The sequence below is a fragment of the Numenius arquata genome, chromosome W, assembly GCF_964106895.1.
Source record: "Numenius arquata chromosome W, bNumArq3.hap1.1, whole genome shotgun sequence".
NCBI lineage: Eukaryota > Metazoa > Chordata > Aves > Charadriiformes > Scolopacidae > Numenius > Numenius arquata.
Genome location: NC_133615.1, coordinates 30,711,648 through 30,730,573, shown reverse-complemented (window position 1 = coordinate 30,730,573; position 18,926 = coordinate 30,711,648). Strand labels below are relative to the sequence as shown.

General features: G+C 39.0%; 1 protein-coding gene and 1 long non-coding RNA gene across 2 annotated transcripts in view; one reads left to right on the top strand and one right to left on the bottom strand.

Annotated features, from left to right (window-relative positions):
* LOC141476702 (uncharacterized) overlaps positions 1–11,003 on the top strand; it is a 42,690-nt gene extending 31,687 nt beyond the window's left edge. Inside the window, exons 3-4 of the long non-coding RNA XR_012463679.1 lie at positions 6,056–6,224; positions 8,529–11,003. This is a non-coding gene — a long non-coding RNA (uncharacterized lncRNA). The remainder of the gene's footprint in view (positions 1–6,055; positions 6,225–8,528) is intronic.
* Positions 1–16,669, bottom strand: part of LOC141476819 (potassium/sodium hyperpolarization-activated cyclic nucleotide-gated channel 1-like) — a 191,094-nt gene extending 174,425 nt beyond the window's left edge. Inside the window, 3 exon segments of the mRNA XM_074165608.1 lie at positions 13,881–14,316; positions 15,387–15,451; positions 16,652–16,669. Of these exon segments, the coding sequence (XP_074021709.1) occupies positions 13,881–14,316; positions 15,387–15,451; positions 16,652–16,669 (519 nt within the window).
* Positions 16,670–18,926: the final 2,257 nt, after the last annotated feature.

Sequence of the window (18,926 nt, the reverse complement as noted above, 5' to 3'; positions counted from 1 at the left end):
AGTTATCTCCAGTGCTTAATGGATATCTGGGCTCCTTGCCCAATTTTTGGAGAGAAATGGATACTTCAGATGGTGCTGCTTAGAGTCATAACAGAGAGCATAGCTCTGCTGACAGCTAGTCGATGGGAAATGTCATGGTTGAGGCATTGTCCTTTCTGTATGTGTCATGAAACAGTCATTCCACAAAACCCACGTATACCCATGCTGCCTCTCCTTCAGTATGAGTGCTCCTTTCATTAGGGCAGAGTCACGCTCTCCATTAGCGCTCAGACTGGCAAAAGGAATTGCATAGGGACAGGTAGGGCAGTGTGCCAGTGCAAACCTTCTCCCACTGCCTACCCTATCCAAAGCCCTTCAGACCAGGGAGGGAAGGGATTCCTGGTCTTCCCCTTCCTTTCTTCAAGTCATTAGTGCACAATATGGTGGACTTTCTTGGGTTTGTTTCTCTTTGTAAAATAATGCAGTGCTACTATTGGGGAAAATGTTTAATAGGGAATAAATTTGATGATTGTAACAACTCTACATTCTTTAACTTTTGTCTGGGATGGCATTGTGTTTAACTCAGCAAATATTACAAGTTTAGAAAACTGGATTTCTCTCTTCTGTTTCAAACTGTAAAAAAAAAGAAACTGAAACATATATCTTCTTGATATGCTTATTTGTACTAGCCTAAGTAAAAACTGTCACTAAAACCTCTCATGTTTTGAATCTTCAACTATGGAAACAGAGCTATGACTCAGTAACAGACTGTGACCCTCCTCAGCCACTGCCTGCGAGCGTAGAGCACAGGCTTTCTGTCTTCCCAAGACACTTCCATGACATAAAGGAAGATGTGGGGAACTGAAAAGATGTTGCAAAATAAATGCCTGGGGGTATATTTCTTAGTGTGAAAAACAGCTGGAGGTCACTCAAGTGCATTTGTAGCTCAATTTAAAAATAAACTATAGTTTGATAAACTTTATCCATGTAAAACATAAGAAATGTGAAAATGCTAAAAAAATATTTAACAGATTTGTATCTCTGTATTCCTATATCAGGTTTTCAAGCATAAATCCAGTGAAAAGAACAATGCCAGGCCCCAAAATGGTAGCTACTAACCAACTGGAATACTGCACACACAAAATGTTACATACATGCAAATGGAGAGGAGAAATGGTTCAAATACTGCAGTGAACACAGGACTAGAGCCATGGAAGCAGAACATGGGTGAATCTGAGGCACTTCAGTCCCAAGTATAGTGTTCACAACAGTCCAGCTCAGCTGCTGCCTACTCCTGATGGGGTCTGCATGTGCCTGACCCTACTGAAGTCCTCTAGGTAGCTAGAAATCTGCTTCTACACTTGTCCCAAACTGCCCTAAGCAGCCCAGACCACCAAAGTTTGATGGACATCCAAGAATTACAAGAAGACAACTGAACTGGCACGATGATCAGCAAGAATATTCCTTTGTAATTTACTAATTAATTCAATTATTATATGATAAAATTACTGTAAACCTTGAGATGCCAGTCAAACTGGAGTCCCAAAACATAAACACAGATTAAAAGATGGTGGCTGCTAAGGAAAATGGAGAAAAAGCTAAGCTAAGGCTAGCTGAAGGCTAGTAAGTCTTCAAGCCATCTTGAGAGAAAGTATCAGACATTATGATTTCCATTATAAATTCCCTCAGTGTCCTAAACTGCCAGACATAGTCCTAATGTAGTCATAATTTCCATGAAGATGAGCCATTCTTTCCATAATAACAATTATTAAAATATAGTAAAATAAAAATATTTGCACATAAAATTAATAAAAGCAGATTATTTATCTGCTATTTTATTATTTATCTGCTATTAATAAATAGCAGATTAAGAAGTTGTTACATTGAATATACTTTCTCTCTTAGGAATTCAGAGAGACATTTTCTTGTGAGCGTCACCAGTCACGCTGCTTTTTCATCAGACTGATTCTGCTGAGTATTTGCAATGACAAGAACACAGTCAGGGGAGAAATGAATAGAGTTCTCAGCTTCCAGCCACAAACTGGACATCAGGGTAGTGGACACGATTCAAAAGGTCTATGTTACTGCCAGCCATATCACTTGTATAATTTTCACATAGCTTAAACTAAAAGCTGATACTCAAGGAAAATATCACAGCTGAGATTTTTGATATTGGTTTTCTAGACAGCAGTAGCTAACAAGAAGCAACAGTTACAGAGAAAAAAAATCCATTTGTGGGCATTTACTTGCCCCTTCTCTTGCTAGATTTTCTTTTTTTCCCCACCTTCTCTCTGCTCCCCTAGATTTAGCACACATAATGATTAATATATTATTACATTTTTTGAGTATATTTAGCACTGGAACATATAGCTAGAGATGCATTGCTGCTTGAAAAAGCTTACTGTCAAAAGATCAAAAAAGGAGAACTAAAGGAAAATGAGACTACTCAAACGTATAATAATCCTGAAATTCAAGCTCTTTCATGAGTTATCAAAAAGTTATAGTTTTATATTGGTGAGGAATTATTTTGCACTGCTTGGATGACAATCTACTACTGGGCTAAAATTTCCAATTCTGAATTACATAATCACAACTTCTAAAGACCACCATGATATATTTCATTTGACATCAGAAGAAAACTTTTAGAGAAGCTGGAAGGAAATCCATAGCACCATGGTCATGACTCATTTGGGACTATAAGTTTCAAAACTTTAAATGAGGAGAGAAACAAGAGCTGACAAGAACTAGTGAGTCAATCAATTATGCTAATAAACAGAAAAATAGTATATGTAAAAATCTTAGTGTTCATTAATTTTATTTTCACTAGTTTCCATGGGAATAACAATGAGAAGGTTAAATGAAAAGGAATAAAGCATGTAAAGTTCTATCAGAATTTATTTAATAATAATTTAAAAAATAAGCTATCTCTTCATGGATTTGCTTTTAATAAAAAACTTACAGGGCTGATTACTGAATTTCACTGATTTTTTAGAATTGGAAGGGACCATAAAGATCATCTAGTCCAACTCCCCTGCCGAAGCAGGATTGCCCAGAGCATGTCAGAGCATGTTACTCAGGACTGCATCCAGGCGGGTCTTGAAAATCTCCAGAGAAGGGGACTCCACAACCTCCCTGGGCAGCCTGTTCCAGGGCTCTGGCACCCTCACTGTGAAGAAGTTTTTTCTCATATTTGAGTGGAACCTCCTATGTTCCAGCTTGTGCCCGTTGCCCCTCGTCCTCTCACTGGCAACCACTGAAAAGAGTCTGGCTCCCTCCTCCTTCAACCCACCCTTTAGATACTTATAAGCATTGATAAGGTCTCCCCTCAGCCTTCTCTTCTCCAGGCTAAAGAGTCCCAGCTCTCTCAGCCTTTCTTCATAAGGGAGATGCTCCAATCCTTGAATCATCCTCGTTGCCCTTCGCTGGACTCTTTCCAGTAGTTCCCTATCCCTCTTGAATTGGGGAGCCCAGAACTGGATGCAGTATTCCAGTTGTGGCCTCACCAGTGCAGAGTAGAGGGGGAGAATGACTTCCCTCGACCTACTAGCCACACTCTTCCCTATGCAGCCCAGGATTCCATTGGCCTTCCTGGCCACAAGAGCACACTGCTTGCTCATTGTCATTTTGCTGTCTACCAGGACCCCCAGATCTTTCTCTTCGGAACTTGGCTCCAGCGGGTCCACGCCTAACCTGCATTGGTGCCTGACATTCTTGTTCCCCAGGTGCAGGACCCTACACTTTTGCCTGTTGAACCTCATGAGGTTCTTCCTTGCCCAGCTCTCCAGCCTGTCCAGGTCTCGCTGGATGGCAGCACGGCCCTCCGGGGTGTCAGCCACCCCTCCCAGTTTGGTATCATCAGCAAACTTGCTGAGGATACACTCGGTCCCCTCGTCCAGGTCGCTGATGAATATGTTGAACAGGACTGGACCAAGTATTGACAAGAAAGACATTGAGATTCTGGAGCGTGTCCAGAGAAGGGCAAAAAAGCTTGTGAGGGGTCTAGAGCACAAGTCTCATGAGGAGCAGCTGAGGGAGCTGGAGTTGTTTAGCCTAGAGAAAAGGAGGCTGAGAGGAGACCGTATTGCTTTCTACAACTACCTGAAAGGAGGTTGTAGCGAGGTGGGTGTCATTCTCTTCTCTCAAGTAACAAGTGATGAGACAAGAGGAAAAGGCCTCAAGTTGCACCAGGGGAGGTTTAGATTGGGTATTAGGAAAAAATTCTTCACAGAAAGGGTTATCAAACATTGGAACAGCCTGCCCAGGGAAGTGGTTGAGTCACCATCCCTGGAGGTATTTAAAAGACGTGTAAATGTGGTACTTAGGGACATGGTTTAGTGGTGAACTTGACAGTGTTAGCTTTACGGTTGGACTCGATCTTAAAGGTCCCTTCCAACCTAGGTGATTCTATGAAGGGATGAGAGTAGCCCTGTCAAGAAGGACTTGGAGGTGTTGGTGGAAGAAAAGCTGGACATGAGCTGACAATGTGCACTCGCAGCCCAGAAAGCCGACTGTATCCTGAGCTGCATCAAAAGAAGCATGGCCAGCAAGGCGAGGAAGGTGATTCTGCCCCTCTACTCTGCTCTGGTGAGACCCCACCTGGAGGGCCCAGCTCTGGGGAAAGGAAAGACTTGGACCTCTTGGAATGGGTCCAGAGGAGGGCCACAAAAATGATCAGAGGGATGGAACACCTCTCCTATGAGGACAGGCTGAGAGAGTTGGGGTTGTTCAGCCTCGAGAAGAGAACGCTCTGAGGAGGCCTTATTGCAACCTACAGGAAAGATGGGAGCAAACATTTTATCAGGGCCTATTGCAACAGGACAAGGGCTAATGGCTTTAAACTAAAAGAGGGAAGATTTAGACTAGATATAAAGAAGAAATTTTTTACAATGAGGGTGGTGAAACACTGGAAGAGGTTGCCCAGAGAGGTGGTAGATGCCCCATCCCTGGAAACATTCAAAGTCAGGTTGGATGGGGCTCTGAGCAACCTGACCTTGTTGAAGATGTCCCTGCTCATTGCAGGGGAGGTTGGACTAGATGACCTTTAAAGGCCCCTTCCAGCCCAAACTATTCTATGATTCTCTCATTCTATTGTATTAGAAGGTAGTCAAATTTGATCAAAATCAGAACATGATCCTCAGCCCATTGACATGTGGTGAATTCTGTATCATTTCAGTCCTGGTCTTATTTGGTAAAATGCCCAGATGAACTAAGGAACATGACAGACTGGGAGAATAAATAAAGGCAACAGTACACGGACACTCTGTCCAGCACAGCCCAGCAGCACTTCTCCAGATATCTCCTTTTTCTACCTCTAAAACCTTTCTGAGATAACTGAGGCAATGCTCTACTACAAAATCCACATTTCTTAATTAAAACCTGCAGTTCCACCAGCACACTGTTCTCTGCAGAAGAGAATGAGAGAATACATCGGTGGGTTTTTTTATTTAAAAAGCTGTTCACAGCAACTGACAACTTTCTCCTTAAAGTAGAACTTAGAATTATATCAACTTGAAATCTAATGAATTATCTTTTCACCCTTTAATACATGACTACTTAATTTAAGAAATTAAATGCTTCTTTGTAGCCAAATGTTAGGAAAAAGTTAAAGTTGTTTATACTCAGCTTCTACCCGTACACTTTTATAATTTGTTTTTCCTATAATTTTTTCCCTCAACTTTCAAATAGCAATGCCTGTAAAGGCATCTTGTTTTTTTTTCTTTAAAAAACCCACAAATATTAGATATTATTACAGTGGATTACAAATCTCCCATTATGCTCCCATCATGGCATATTTTACTATGTAGACCAGCAACCCAACTTCAAATTTGTCTTCTAAAACTTTATTTTAAAAGTAAGCCTATTTAAGACAGCATAAAATGGCCACATTGTATCCCTAACAATCTCTAAAGATGACTTGACCTAGCAGCTACATAAAGAGAATACCAAGACAAATTAAAATCTGGGCTGTGTTTAGCCTACAAAGAAAAAACCTAAAATTGTCATTATTGTTAAAATACAGTGGAAAAAAAATGGAAAAATCCAATTCACAAGTTTCCCTTCTGTCTCATCACTGCAGAGAACCAAAGGGAGCTTGTAACGTGTGCTCACCACAGGAAGGACTCCGCAATATCACAGTGTCCGAATGGTGAATCACTATCCAGATTGGGGCCTGCCCAAACAGCTCTTTGGCCGTCATCACCTTCTCTGATGGCTCTTCAGCTCCAGGGAAGGAGTGGGACAACTTGGTGAGTGGCCATCAGCTCTGTCTCGCAAGAGAACTGAACATCCCCTACCTCCCCTCCTGCCTGATGTGGGATGTATCCATCAGGCCATTACCCTGTGAAAGCCAAGGGGACTTTTTGCTTATGTTAAAAGCTTAGGATGGAAGAAGAGGCATTTTTTCAAATCTTCAAGCAGGAGCAATGCGTGCAAGCTCTATCAGGTGCAAAACAAGGAATTATCTCCAGAACAGCTTAAAAAATAATGAACAACAAATTAGACTTTTAAAAATTCTTCCAAAAAAAGCTATGTTACATTTCAGCGTCAAAGACAGGCTGATGCAGTTCTGATCATTTTCAAAACTGATTGACTGGGTCTACAGCTAAGATTCCCAGCAACAGGCCCATTACTATAGAAGCCAGAAAAACATTCATATAAAAAGAAAACATTATCTTCCAGCATTTGAGTTCAGGGAAATTTATCTCAGGCTATGTTCTACATGGTTTATCTCCTAGGGAAAACATCATCACCACACAATTACTCTCTTGGCATATGCACATAGGAAAGGCAGCTCAGTTTGCACAGTCTCAAAAGGGGGGTAAAAACATTAGGTGAGAAACTTTACACCCATAACACTTCCTATTTACTCTTTAGGGAGATGGAATATTCCTCCCATGAAAGTGATTATGCTTATAGATCAGAAAGTAGGAAATTAAAAAACAGAATACTCTATGTCTTGCTTGCATTTCAGTAACTGCCTGCTCTACAAATGTGCTGTTCTTTTTTGGCAGTTAGTATTCTATTATTAGGAGACCATGGATCATAATGCCTTCTATTGTCTCTATCAGTTACGTGTATGTTCCTACCGTTGTACAGAATTTAAAAGAGTGAAAAATAAAAACTCGAGAGTATGCTCCATCATCTACATCAGTGATATTTCATGGATGTATGCTTTAGCTGCAATGATATATACTTTTCTCAAATAAATAGCTTTCATTGAAATAAAGGAAAAAGCACTGGCACAACTGAGTACAATTTACCCATCTAATGTTAAAATATGGATAGTTCCATATAAACAAAAAGGTTTGCACAAAATGAGATCCATTATAATTTCCCATTTGGAACACTACCAATTTAGTAAAGACTGTATTAGGCATTCTATTTAGAAAAACACAGAGAATAGGCTTGTAAGTTACATGACAAAGAAAAAATCTTATTTAACAGCACTGAGGCTTGCATATCAATATTATGAGACTGATTTTTGCTCTTATGAAAATGTTTTGATTCACATGTTCTTTCACATTTTATAATGCTTTATTTTGGAATTTATGTATTGTTTATGTGTCTTTTCTAACATTTCAGTTCTACACATATAGGCAAATTATATTTAATAAACTAGAACTACACTATCAAAGCATAGTATCAATAGCCTCAACAGTATCAAAGAAACTGCCTCTCTAATTTTAAGTGGAAAAAGAAAAGGGCTAGTATTCAGGGTTTTGGCTCTATAGGATCAGAGTTTGCAGATAAAATACCTTGCTCTCAACTGCTTTCATAGAGATAGACTATCCATTAGCCAGTGTCCCAATTGAATTAGGGAGGAATACCAGCACTGAGAATCCTACCCAGTAACAAAATGACAGCCAGCACAATTCACAAGCACAAAAAGAACATGTTCTTTCTGGGGAACTAGGCTGAGCAACCTTCTGCTGTGTGTGATTTGACATTTCCAAATGATCAGTTTGTATGGCTTGAAGTAGGAACACTGTAATAGCTCAGTCCTGATGGAGTACTATGCACTAGTTCACATCCACACAGATAAGACTGAAATGTACAAATCAAATGCAGGGTGAAACGTGGGTTTTGAGCATGCATAAAACAGCTACATCCAAAATAAGAAAATTCCTCCAACACGAAGAAACTAAAGTAATTTATCAGTTATTTTGAGTGTTTTCCCTCTACATATGACAGATTGTACTGATTTTGTAAAATATCAGCAAATTATTCCCATGGCTTGGAAAAGAAAAAAAGAAACAAACAGGTTAAAACACTTGCTGCTGTCACATTATAGGAAAAGTACATACTTCAGAACGGTAGAGCCTTGGGTTGAAAACCAGCCTCTCAAATGTTTTCCTTTTTAAAATTTGGGACCTCTATATCAGACCACGTAACCCCAAATGTATAAAAGCAGCAGTCGTGATAGGGATGGGCCTCCTGCTATGATGAAGCTAGACAGTTCATCTTCTACCATAGCTATGTTGATCAAGGAGTACTCTTAGATTTTGTAATTCAAATTGCAAGCAAACAGCATGGTTTTTTTTTCTCTCTAGATTACATGAGAGGTGGAGCTGGTCAGTACATGTCAAGCACATGTGACAACAGCTTCATCTGGTAGGGAAGACTGCAGAACAAGGAGAAAGTCCCAAGCAAACCTTGCAGGTGTCTGAGATACAGCCCAGCATGAAATGAAAGTCAACTGTGTAAGACATACATATGCAAGCAAGTACCTGCACACTAAACAACATGAATAACTCACTATGGTTTGCATATTTACTTAGTCCTGCTAGGGAACACTTCTTGGGGGGGGGAAGTGCCAAATAGCTCAGGGTTTTGATATTCCTCATCAATCCACATAACCTGCCCCAAGCCATAGACTATATGTGGGAGGACACAAAATCACCAAATTATACATGAGGCAATTTCCAAGCACAACTTTCCAAAAGAACATAAAACTTGATTTTCTGTTTCCTTCCTGTAGAAACTGGCAGAAAATAGGAATTTTCTCCTACTTCAAACTTCTCAATGGTAGGAAGGCAGAAGTCACCAATACAGAAACTTTATTGCAGAATTGACAGACTTTGTGCCAGTAAGAGAAGGTGGGGTCTCCAATGTCTTCTTTCCCCCAGTTATTTAATCAAATTTCCCCCCCTCACTCCCTATGAACTAGACAACCCATATTTGATTGATGCAGCTGTAACAGACAATAAAAAAGTGTGTCCTACTTTAATTTATTTTTTAAATGCACTCAACCTGTACTGGTATCTCTATTTGCAGTACTCCACTAACTGACACAACTTTATAGGGCCTATAAAATATATTTTAAACTATCTTCTTGAAGGACAGGAATTAAAACTGAATGAAAAGAAAGAAAAAATATTATGTCACCTCCCATTTCCATGGCACCATTAATTAAAAAAATAAGTAAAACTGTATAACACCATTATTGACAGGAAAAAAATATGTCTTGTAGAGATACAGTCCTGTTAAAATAAAATAATCAGTAACAATATGTGCTTTTATCCAACACTACCAAGTACCCACCTAACTCATAATCTCTCCCTTCCCACACAATTCCCCAGTCAGTAATCAAAAGGAAAGACACAAAACCTTGACTTCTCACCAGGCTACAAGGGAAAGAAAGAGTAGTTTAATTTTGTATAGGGGACAGCAGACTACTGAAGTAAGAGTCATCTTCTGTTGTCCACATAACTCAAGTGTTCTTTTATAATATTTTTATTTAGGCAAAAATAATGACTCAACATCATATACACATAATATGTATTTTTGTACTTCTAGCAATGAGCAGAACAAGGAGAGGACACCTAGTGGTGATCTGTGATAATTAGGGTTGGTAACACGAAAGCAAAAAATTTGGCAAATTGAAAACCAGATTTCAGTACAAGTCAAACCAAAATAAGACATGGCTGCAATTTACAATTATTACATATTTTGTTAGATGATTTTTTGCAAAGCATAACCTTTTTTGCACATCTTGCAATAAGCCACTTTAAAAAAGCCACTTTAAAGCCACTCAGTCACTTTAAAATTTGTTCTAATTCTAAGTAATCAGATATCTCAGAATGAGAAAGACAGGGTACAGTTTTAAAGTACAACTTTTATTTATTCATACATCTACTAGATCTTGTCCTGTGATCAGAATAGCTTTAAGAAAAGCTATTAAAGTCTGTTTCTTAAGCAGCTTTTGGAAAAAACTGTTATTTGAAAGAATCAGTAAATTTATACATAGGAAAATGTAAAAAAGTGGCATATCATTTGACATCTCTTAACTGAAAAAACAAAGAACAAATCATATTTAAGAATGTAAATTAGTTGATTGTAACAGTGTATTTATTCCTAATTGTTCATATCTTTTATTTCTAATTGTTCAGTTAACTATGAGCATTGGTAACTAAGAATAACTTACTAGTTGCATGCAAACCTATGTAAAATGTTCAGGGGTCAGCAGCTTAAGCATTCTCACTCTCTTTTAGAAGTATTTTACAAAAAATAATTATGAATTTGATCATTCAACATTCTATAATCATTTTATTTCAAGCAAACATATTTTCTTCTATGGCTTTGGTTTGAAGTTAACTACTGTCTAGTTCTCTGCATATCCACTTCCTGATCATGTCAGGAATATGTTATTGGTTCTGCCATACTGTATTCTCTGAATTTAATAAAGTTAAAGTAAATAAGAATTAGATCCAGTTCTTCTTGTTTGGTATTTTTAGAAACCCATGCTAAAAAAAAAAAAATCCAAAACAAACCCACTGTAAGAAAATATTGTAAAAGTATAATTTCTGCAATCATCCATTTAAATAACAAATTTTTCCTTGCATGTTATATTATATAATTTTATTTAAATAAGTATATGATCTATTTGTCAACATTTGGGTTGTGAAAGACTGGCATATTTTAAATATTGTAGCTAAAACCAGTTTTAGGACAATGTGAATTTTCAAATTCAGTAAATTAATTCCTGCCAACGTATCTCCTGTCTCCTTATTAAAATGTTTCTTCTCATTTCCACTGAGTCATTCATTTGGATAAACTATTAACATCAGACATATTAATATATCAGTCAGATTTCATATATATCGCACCACAGGCTATAGCTCTGTTCCCTCATAACAGTTAAGGAGAAAGCTTCTACAATGCATATATTATTTACCTCGATATTGCTCTACGTGGCTATTAGCAGCTTGATCCTGATTTAATAGATTTAAGTGATGTGAAAATAAATAAAGAAAATGAACCAGGTTTCATTACTATCACATAAAAATCTTTTTAAATTTTTCCCTACTCATCTTAAAGTTCAGGATACTAACCAACTGAAGTCCAGGTATGGGATACTAAAAAAGGAAAAGCTCAAACAATTTCAACCTGTCTTTTCTGTTTGAGGACGTATAAATACCTCAGTAGGATAAAAACCTTATTATACATCCTGGTTTGTTCATTAATCAGTTTTCCAAGAAGTATCCTCTGGCAGTTTATGAAGAATGAGTTTGCTGACTGTCCTCTCAATATTTTTGACATAATGGTCATTATTCTGGATCCAAATACACAGTATTTCAGATTTATCTGCACCACGTTTAAAACAACATGTCAGCCCATATACAAAAAGTATTAAATCCTTTTAACCACACACAAACAGATGCTAATTCTGTGTCATAAAAATTAGTTAACAATTGCTCCCTGTTGTGCATGTGCAAACACACACAATACAGAAAAGATTAATATCAGCAGCAAAGGTCTCACTGACTACCCCTATGAGATCATCCAACTATTGTTTCCTAATTCGGCAAAGTTCATCCCTAGCCAGTTTTGTTGTTTTAAAACATTACAATGTTATAACATACAATTTCTCCAAAGTGGTAATGAATCACCATGCAGAAGTTTCACACTCTACATTCAAAATCATAATCAACTACTGTGATAACAAAAGCCAAATATGAAAATCCATCACCACCTTCATTTCTTATCTCTATAAGATGCTAAAGAAAAGATTAAAATTTTTTTTGCACGCATTTCATTTTGGGATTTATCAAAATTTGTTTCAGTTTACATATTCATCACTGTTCCCACATGTTCTCACAGTCATCAGAACTCTCTTTTAAAAGCACCCAACAAGCTTCTTGCTACTTTATTGCAGGCTCAAAACCAAAAAAAAATATTTCAGATCCTCTTTCACCTTCCTGAGAACATCCAGGGAGCTCCATAATGTGTTATCAAACACAAAAAGATAGAGTCTACTTATTTTTTAATACTTGCCAAATAAAGTATCATACAATAAATATTTCGCAAGTTTTACCAGTGGAATCAAAAGGGAACTTTTAACCTGGAGACACCAGCAGCCATTAGCTATAGATTACATGAGCCAAACACCAGCTATTGCTGGTTTGTATCACATCTTCTGGTCACTTCTAGTCCCACTTAGTGCTCGATTCAACTACTTTTCATTTAGAATATCTAATTTATTTTTGACAACAGACAGGAGGGGGAAAAAAAGTATTATTTTCTCTGCTTAGTAGAGCTTTATAGTGGCAAGCTATTAACTCAAGTTGCCAGAAAATAATGTAATTGAACGCATTTCAGAAGGTTGCCTCTCTGTAAAAAACAAGCACAGCTTTATGGTAAAATTGCAAGATATGCTTAATCATTTGCCTTAGTAAAATTGAGTACAAAACTGCAGTGTTCTATTTCTGTGTCAAAAATTAGTTACACTGCATTACAGGGAGGCAAAAAGAAGTAGAATTTACAAAATACAGTAATAAAAATAAGGATCTTTCAGGAGGGTTTTGAGAAACAACTCTAAATTTATTAACTTTGGTACTTTGTATCATCCAGCATCATGCCATTTTTAAATATAATCTGGTGTTATTTGTGAGATGGCTTTGCATTTAGGTTTCTATTAAACTGGAATGTGAACATAATACCTTAAAAGGGAGATAACCAGCAGAAAAAGCACCATAAATGGTACCAAATAATCCTTTGGTATTCATTTAATTAAATAAATCTTTATTAAAATAGGTAAATGAATTTATGCAAATCTATTTTAACAGTGTTTCTGTGAAAATGCTTTACAAAATATTTCTCATTACGCTTGTTGCAAGAAAAGTTTAGAAAACAGCAGTCATTTTTCCTATGTTTTTAGCACTTCCTTTTAAAACATATTACGATATTTAGAACTACAGAAATGGGGACAGGCAAGAAATGAAATGATTGAATCATGGTGCTATGTACCAAAGCATTAAACACTTCCTCGCCATGAGTATGACAAATTAGGGAATGCCATAATTTCCTGGAAACATCACCATGCCAAATTGGCAGGCAGCATAAGGTCACGTCTGGAAATAGTGGAGTTGATAGTTTAGAAGGAAATGACTCAAAATTTGAACTACCCAATTTTTATGAGGAAAGTCAGCATTCAATATATTCAGCCTACATACAGCCTTCAAACAATGAGTGTTCCAGGGAATCTACTCAATTATAAATGGCTTCAATTTCTCCTGAAATAGAAAAATATGAACATGTATTTTAAGTTCTCTGTGATTACAAGAGTATTAACTTCATAAGTCTAAGTGCTAGTCACCAAACTCAAATGCAGGTTTAGGTGGTTGCTAAAATTTCTAATATTCTCAGAAGGAGCCCATCTATGCTCATTGCGCTGATGGTCCCAAACATATTTTTGGTCTCTGTGGTTAGCAGACAGAAGATGGTTACTCCTTTGTGCTTTTTTCCAACAAGGCTTTTCTACTAGCACCTATATGCAATTACACTAACTGGGGAGTAAAAACTCTTTATTCCATTCTGGTTTGTGTGAAGCTATTCAGAGACCTGAATAGGTTTTTGTAGGAATAAGATCTTAGCAAATGATGTTATAACCATATATACCTTACCTCTTCCCACTGGTGTATGTATCTAATCAGTCTTGAAAGGCGTAGTAAACGTAACAGGCTGAGAATTTTTGTAAATCTCACAATACGAAGTGCTCTTGCTGTCTTGTAAACCTCTGAATTCATTCCTTTTTCTACAATGAGAAAGATATAATCCACTGGTATTGATGAGATGACGTCAACCACAAACCAGCTTTTTAAGTAATTCATCTTAATGATTTTAGGGTCCAGTATTATTTCAGAGCTGTCTTCATTTACAGTCCCAGTTCTAAAATTCATGATCAAGTCCAACAGAAAAACAGTGTCTGATGCCACATTGAAAATAACCCATGGTGGTGGTGTTTGTTCTGTGAAGAATGTGATTCCAACTGATATAATGACAAGGTTTCCAACCATCATTATGAGCATGATTAAGTCCCAGTAAAACCTAAAAAAAGGAAGAAACAGAACATTTGATGTAATGTGATCTCTATCATGCCGTTTCTTCACCTCAAGTACATTTTTGGTTCTATACAAACAAAACAAAATTACAGTACTAAAACTCGGTGTCAGTTTTGCCCAAATGAGATTAGTAATTATACTATACTTTTGTATAAAGATAAAACATATATGAGGATGCTTAAACATTTTGTTAATGCGAAGTAAAATCTCATTGTTTTAACTCATTCGATTTATTCACAGTCAGTATAGAAGACAAAGTAATTAATACATTTCATTATGTGCTTTCCTTCTCAAGAATATGTATCTAGGATAAAGACAGTACCATGGCTTATCACTTCATGGCATATCTGAAAGGTGTGCATATGTGGCACTTGGTAGACTTCTCCAGACTCCTGTCAAAACCTATTAGTGTTTTTATATAACTAAAACTATGTCTGGTGCCAATCACAAGTGCTTTAGCAATGTGATTTTTTTTAAGGCTTCTGTCCAAATGGAAACCCAAATATCTAACAGATAACATATTAAGTGTAAGTACCTCTTTGTAAATATACTCATACCATTACAGTGCTGGAATAAAGTTATAGGAAGAGAAAAAAAAAGAACTAAAACAAAAAATAGAAAAAAAAAATTAGATAAGATCAAAACCTTCATCCACTTTTACAATCTGAATTGAACTTTCATGCAGTTTTACAAGCTGTTAGTCTTCTTCTTTCAGAGCTAGCTAAGAAGTCTGGACAATAACAGTTGCAACTTCCATAGTATAAAACGGATACTGCATTTCACTACTTTATTCCAGAAGTATCTAAAGGCTCCCCTCTGAATGCTGCTAACAATGCTTGATATAGATGGTAGAGGTCAGACTCATAACTTTAGTATCTACTATAGAAACAGTACATAAACCTACCTATTACATAGAAAATAGAACATCCATCCACCCTGATAGAAGCTTTCCAGGGGATGGTAATAAATACCCAACAGTTTTTAAGAAAATTATGATAAATCCTAAACATTAAATTGTCAAAGAAAGTTATTCTTGTTCAAGAAGAGAAATGAAACTGAATCTGAACCTGAGAAAGCCAGAACCCAAAGCATAACCTCTTATTCTGCTTGAGAACTGATCTAACTCGATAGTCCTACATTGTGCAAGTGGTTAGACTAGATGACCTCCCATAGGTTCCTCGTGCTGTCAACTGGTATGTGATTCTATGACTTGAATACATTTCCATGCAAGGTATCAATACCCCTGTGTTTCCAGAACAACCCCATAAAAAACACCAATACCTTATTTACTAATGGAGACACTGCAAGAACTACATGGACGCCAGAGCAGCGTGAGGAGCACCAGCGGTGGTGGCAAACAGCAGAGAGGGACACACAAGGGATACACATGGATAAGGAGAGACTACAGTTGAACAAGAGGCATTCCCCAAGTGACTGAGTCCAGACCAAATGATTGGAAAAGTCAGCAAGAGGTGGAGCCTGTAACCAGCAGCACAGGTGATTTAAACAGGCTAAAACAATCAGCCCAGCTAATTGCAACTGATGAGAATATATATTTCCCAGTGGGGAGGTACACAGCAAAAAAAATGGTTTTCTCTGCTTCTGAGCTTCTAGTACTTAGTAGAATCAATGCAGACAGAGCTCCTGTTAAAGCATGTGACCACCCAGGTTTCTGGCTATGGGATATGTGCAGGGATATTCCTGGAGATGGAGGATGATAGCAAGTAAGCAAGTCTGTAGGTGGTGTGACCAGGTGGATGAACTGGCTGGTGTCTGAGCTGCAGGAGGAGGTGGATGGACTAAGGAGCATCTGAGAAGGAGATAACTAATGGAGCTGTGCTCTGCCATCTCTGTTAACACACAAGCCAATGCAGCATGGCCACTACTGAGGTAGGTCCATGTCCCTCAAACCGGGACAGTCCAGGATCTGTTTTGTGCCAGGAGTAAAGCAGCGTTACAAGGGATAGGGAGGGGTTGAAGCAAGTTACTGCACAGAGCTGTAAGAGAAACCCCTCCTTACCCTCTCAGATAACTTTACAGAACAGGTATGAGGCTCTGGGTATAGTAGACAAAGGACAGGATGAGATAGAAGAGGAGGAACCTATGCAAGTACTCTCACCAAGGTCAGACCAACCAACACCTCGCAACAAGACCTGCATTAAGACCAGCGCTGAAAAGAAACAGCAGTGAGTTATGGTCATAGGTGACTCCCTGCTTAGCAGAACAGAGGATCCATTTGCAGACCGGACCTTCTTTTCGGGGAAGTTTGCTGCCTCCCTGGGGCCCAAATCAGGGATGTCACCAGATGACTGACAAGCTTACTAAAGCCTTACCCACTCCTGCTCTTTCATGTGGGTACTAATGATGTTGCAACAACTAGTCCAAGGTCAATCAAAGGGATTTCAGGGCCCTGGGAAGGGTGCTAAAAGATGCAAGAGCACAGGTAGTGTTTTCCTCAATCCTCCTAGTAATGGAGAGAGACTTCGGAAGAAACAGGCATGCCCAAAGACATCAATACCTGGGTCCAGGACTGGTGTCTCTGCCAGAACTTTGGGTTTTTATAACCACTGAAGAGTCTTTGAAACACAAGGTATGCTGGGACCTGATGGCATCCACTGTGGCAATCGACGACACGGACTCCGCCGGAGGGTAAAGCGAAGACGTTTATTAGCATCACAAAGCTCTTTATGTATCTTTCAACACACAGCTAGTATTATTCCATTCCCTAGTCTCACAAACACATCGGTACTTTCCCAGTCCTACTACCTTATCATAGTTTTCACAACATGTTCCATATATGGTATACACAAAGACAGCACGCGGATGTCGCCTGCTTGTCCCTCTCAGGAGCTGTGTACTGGCTGCTCCGTTTACTCTTCCCATGGTTTTCTGCCCATCAGTGCGAGGATGTCATCAGTGCTGTTCCCCAGGTCTGCGTCCACAGCTGCTTCTTCCTCCACAATCCACCTGTCCTGATGGGGGAAATGCATCTTTACTCATAAGCTGGCAGGACTGAGTGAGAGGGATTTAAACTAGAACTGGTGAGAGAAGGGGATACCATCAGGAGAGTCGAAGGTAAACCAAGAGTTGGCATGGTGTCCCCTGAGGATGTCAATGCTAATGGCAGCATTTGTGCTGCTCCAGGGAGCACTGAGTCCTTAGGAGCACATCTGAAAAGCTTGTACACCAACACACGCAGTACTGAGAAAAAAACAGGATGAACTGGAAGCCTTGGTCTGTTCCCAGAGATACGATGTCATTAGCATTAGTGAGACTTGGTAGAAGGAGTCCCATGACTGGAGTACTGGGAGGGAGGACTACAGGCTGTTCAGGACGGATAGGCAGGGCAGGCGAGATGAAGGAATTTCACTGAAGGTAAGGGAGAGGTTTGACTGCACAGGCCTTACAGTTAGCGATGATCTGGTTGAGAGCCTCTGGGTGAGGATTAGGGGACAGAAAACAAAGCAGATGTCGTAGTGGGTGTCTACTATTAATCACGCAGCCAGGATGATAGCACTGATGAGTTATTCTATAGGCAATTAAGAGAAATCTCTGGATCAATAGTCCTTGTCCTTATGGGAGACTTCAACTTCCCAGACATCAACTGGAAATACCATACTGCTGTGAGGAGCAAGTCTGGGAAATTCCTGAAGTTTGTGGAAGATAATTTCTTGTCACAAGTACTCAGTGACCCAACTAGGAAAGATGCCCTCCTAGACTTGGTGGATTGTGGCTGTCTTGACCACAGTGATTGTGAAATGGTTGAGTTTAAAATTTTCAGTGTAATGAGGAAAAAAAGGTCAGCAGAGTTGCTACCCTGGATTCCTGAAGAGCAAACTTTTAAGCTATTGAGGGAGCTATTTAGTAAAGTACCCTGGGAATCTGCTTTTGAGGCCTTAGGGGTCAATGAGTGCTGGTCAGTTTTTAAGAACCACCTTTTAAAAGCAAAGGAGCAGGCAATACCACCATGTCTGTCGGAAGCCACAGAATCACAGAATGATAAGGGTTGGAAGGGACCTCTGGAGATCATCTAGTCCAACCCCCCTGCCAAAGCACGTCCACCTAGAGCAGGTTGCACAGGAACGCATCCAGGTGGGTTTTGAATGTCTCCAGAGACGGAGACTCCACCACCTCTCCGAGCAGCATGTTCCAGTGCTCTGTCACCTTCAAAATAAAGAAGTTCCTCCTCCTGTTTAGATGGAACTTCCTATGTTCAAGTTTGTGCCTGTAACCTCTTGTCCTATCCCTGGGCATCACTGAAAAAAGACCGGCCCCATCCTCCTGACACCCACCCTTTAAGTATTTATAAGCATTGATCAGATCCCCCTTCAGTCTTCTCTTCTCCAGACTAAAAAGACCCAAGTCCCTCAGCCTTTCCTCATAAGACAGATGTTCTAATCATCTTTGTAGCCCTTTGCTGTACCCTCTCCAGCAGTTCCCTGTCCTTCTTGAACTGGGGGGCCCAGAACTGGACACAGTACTCCAGATGGGGCCTCACCAGGGCAGAGTACAGGGGGAGGATAACCTCCCTCGACCTGCTTGCCATGTTCTTCCTGATGCACCCCAGGATGCCACTGGCCTTCTTGGCCACAAGAGCACATTGCTGGG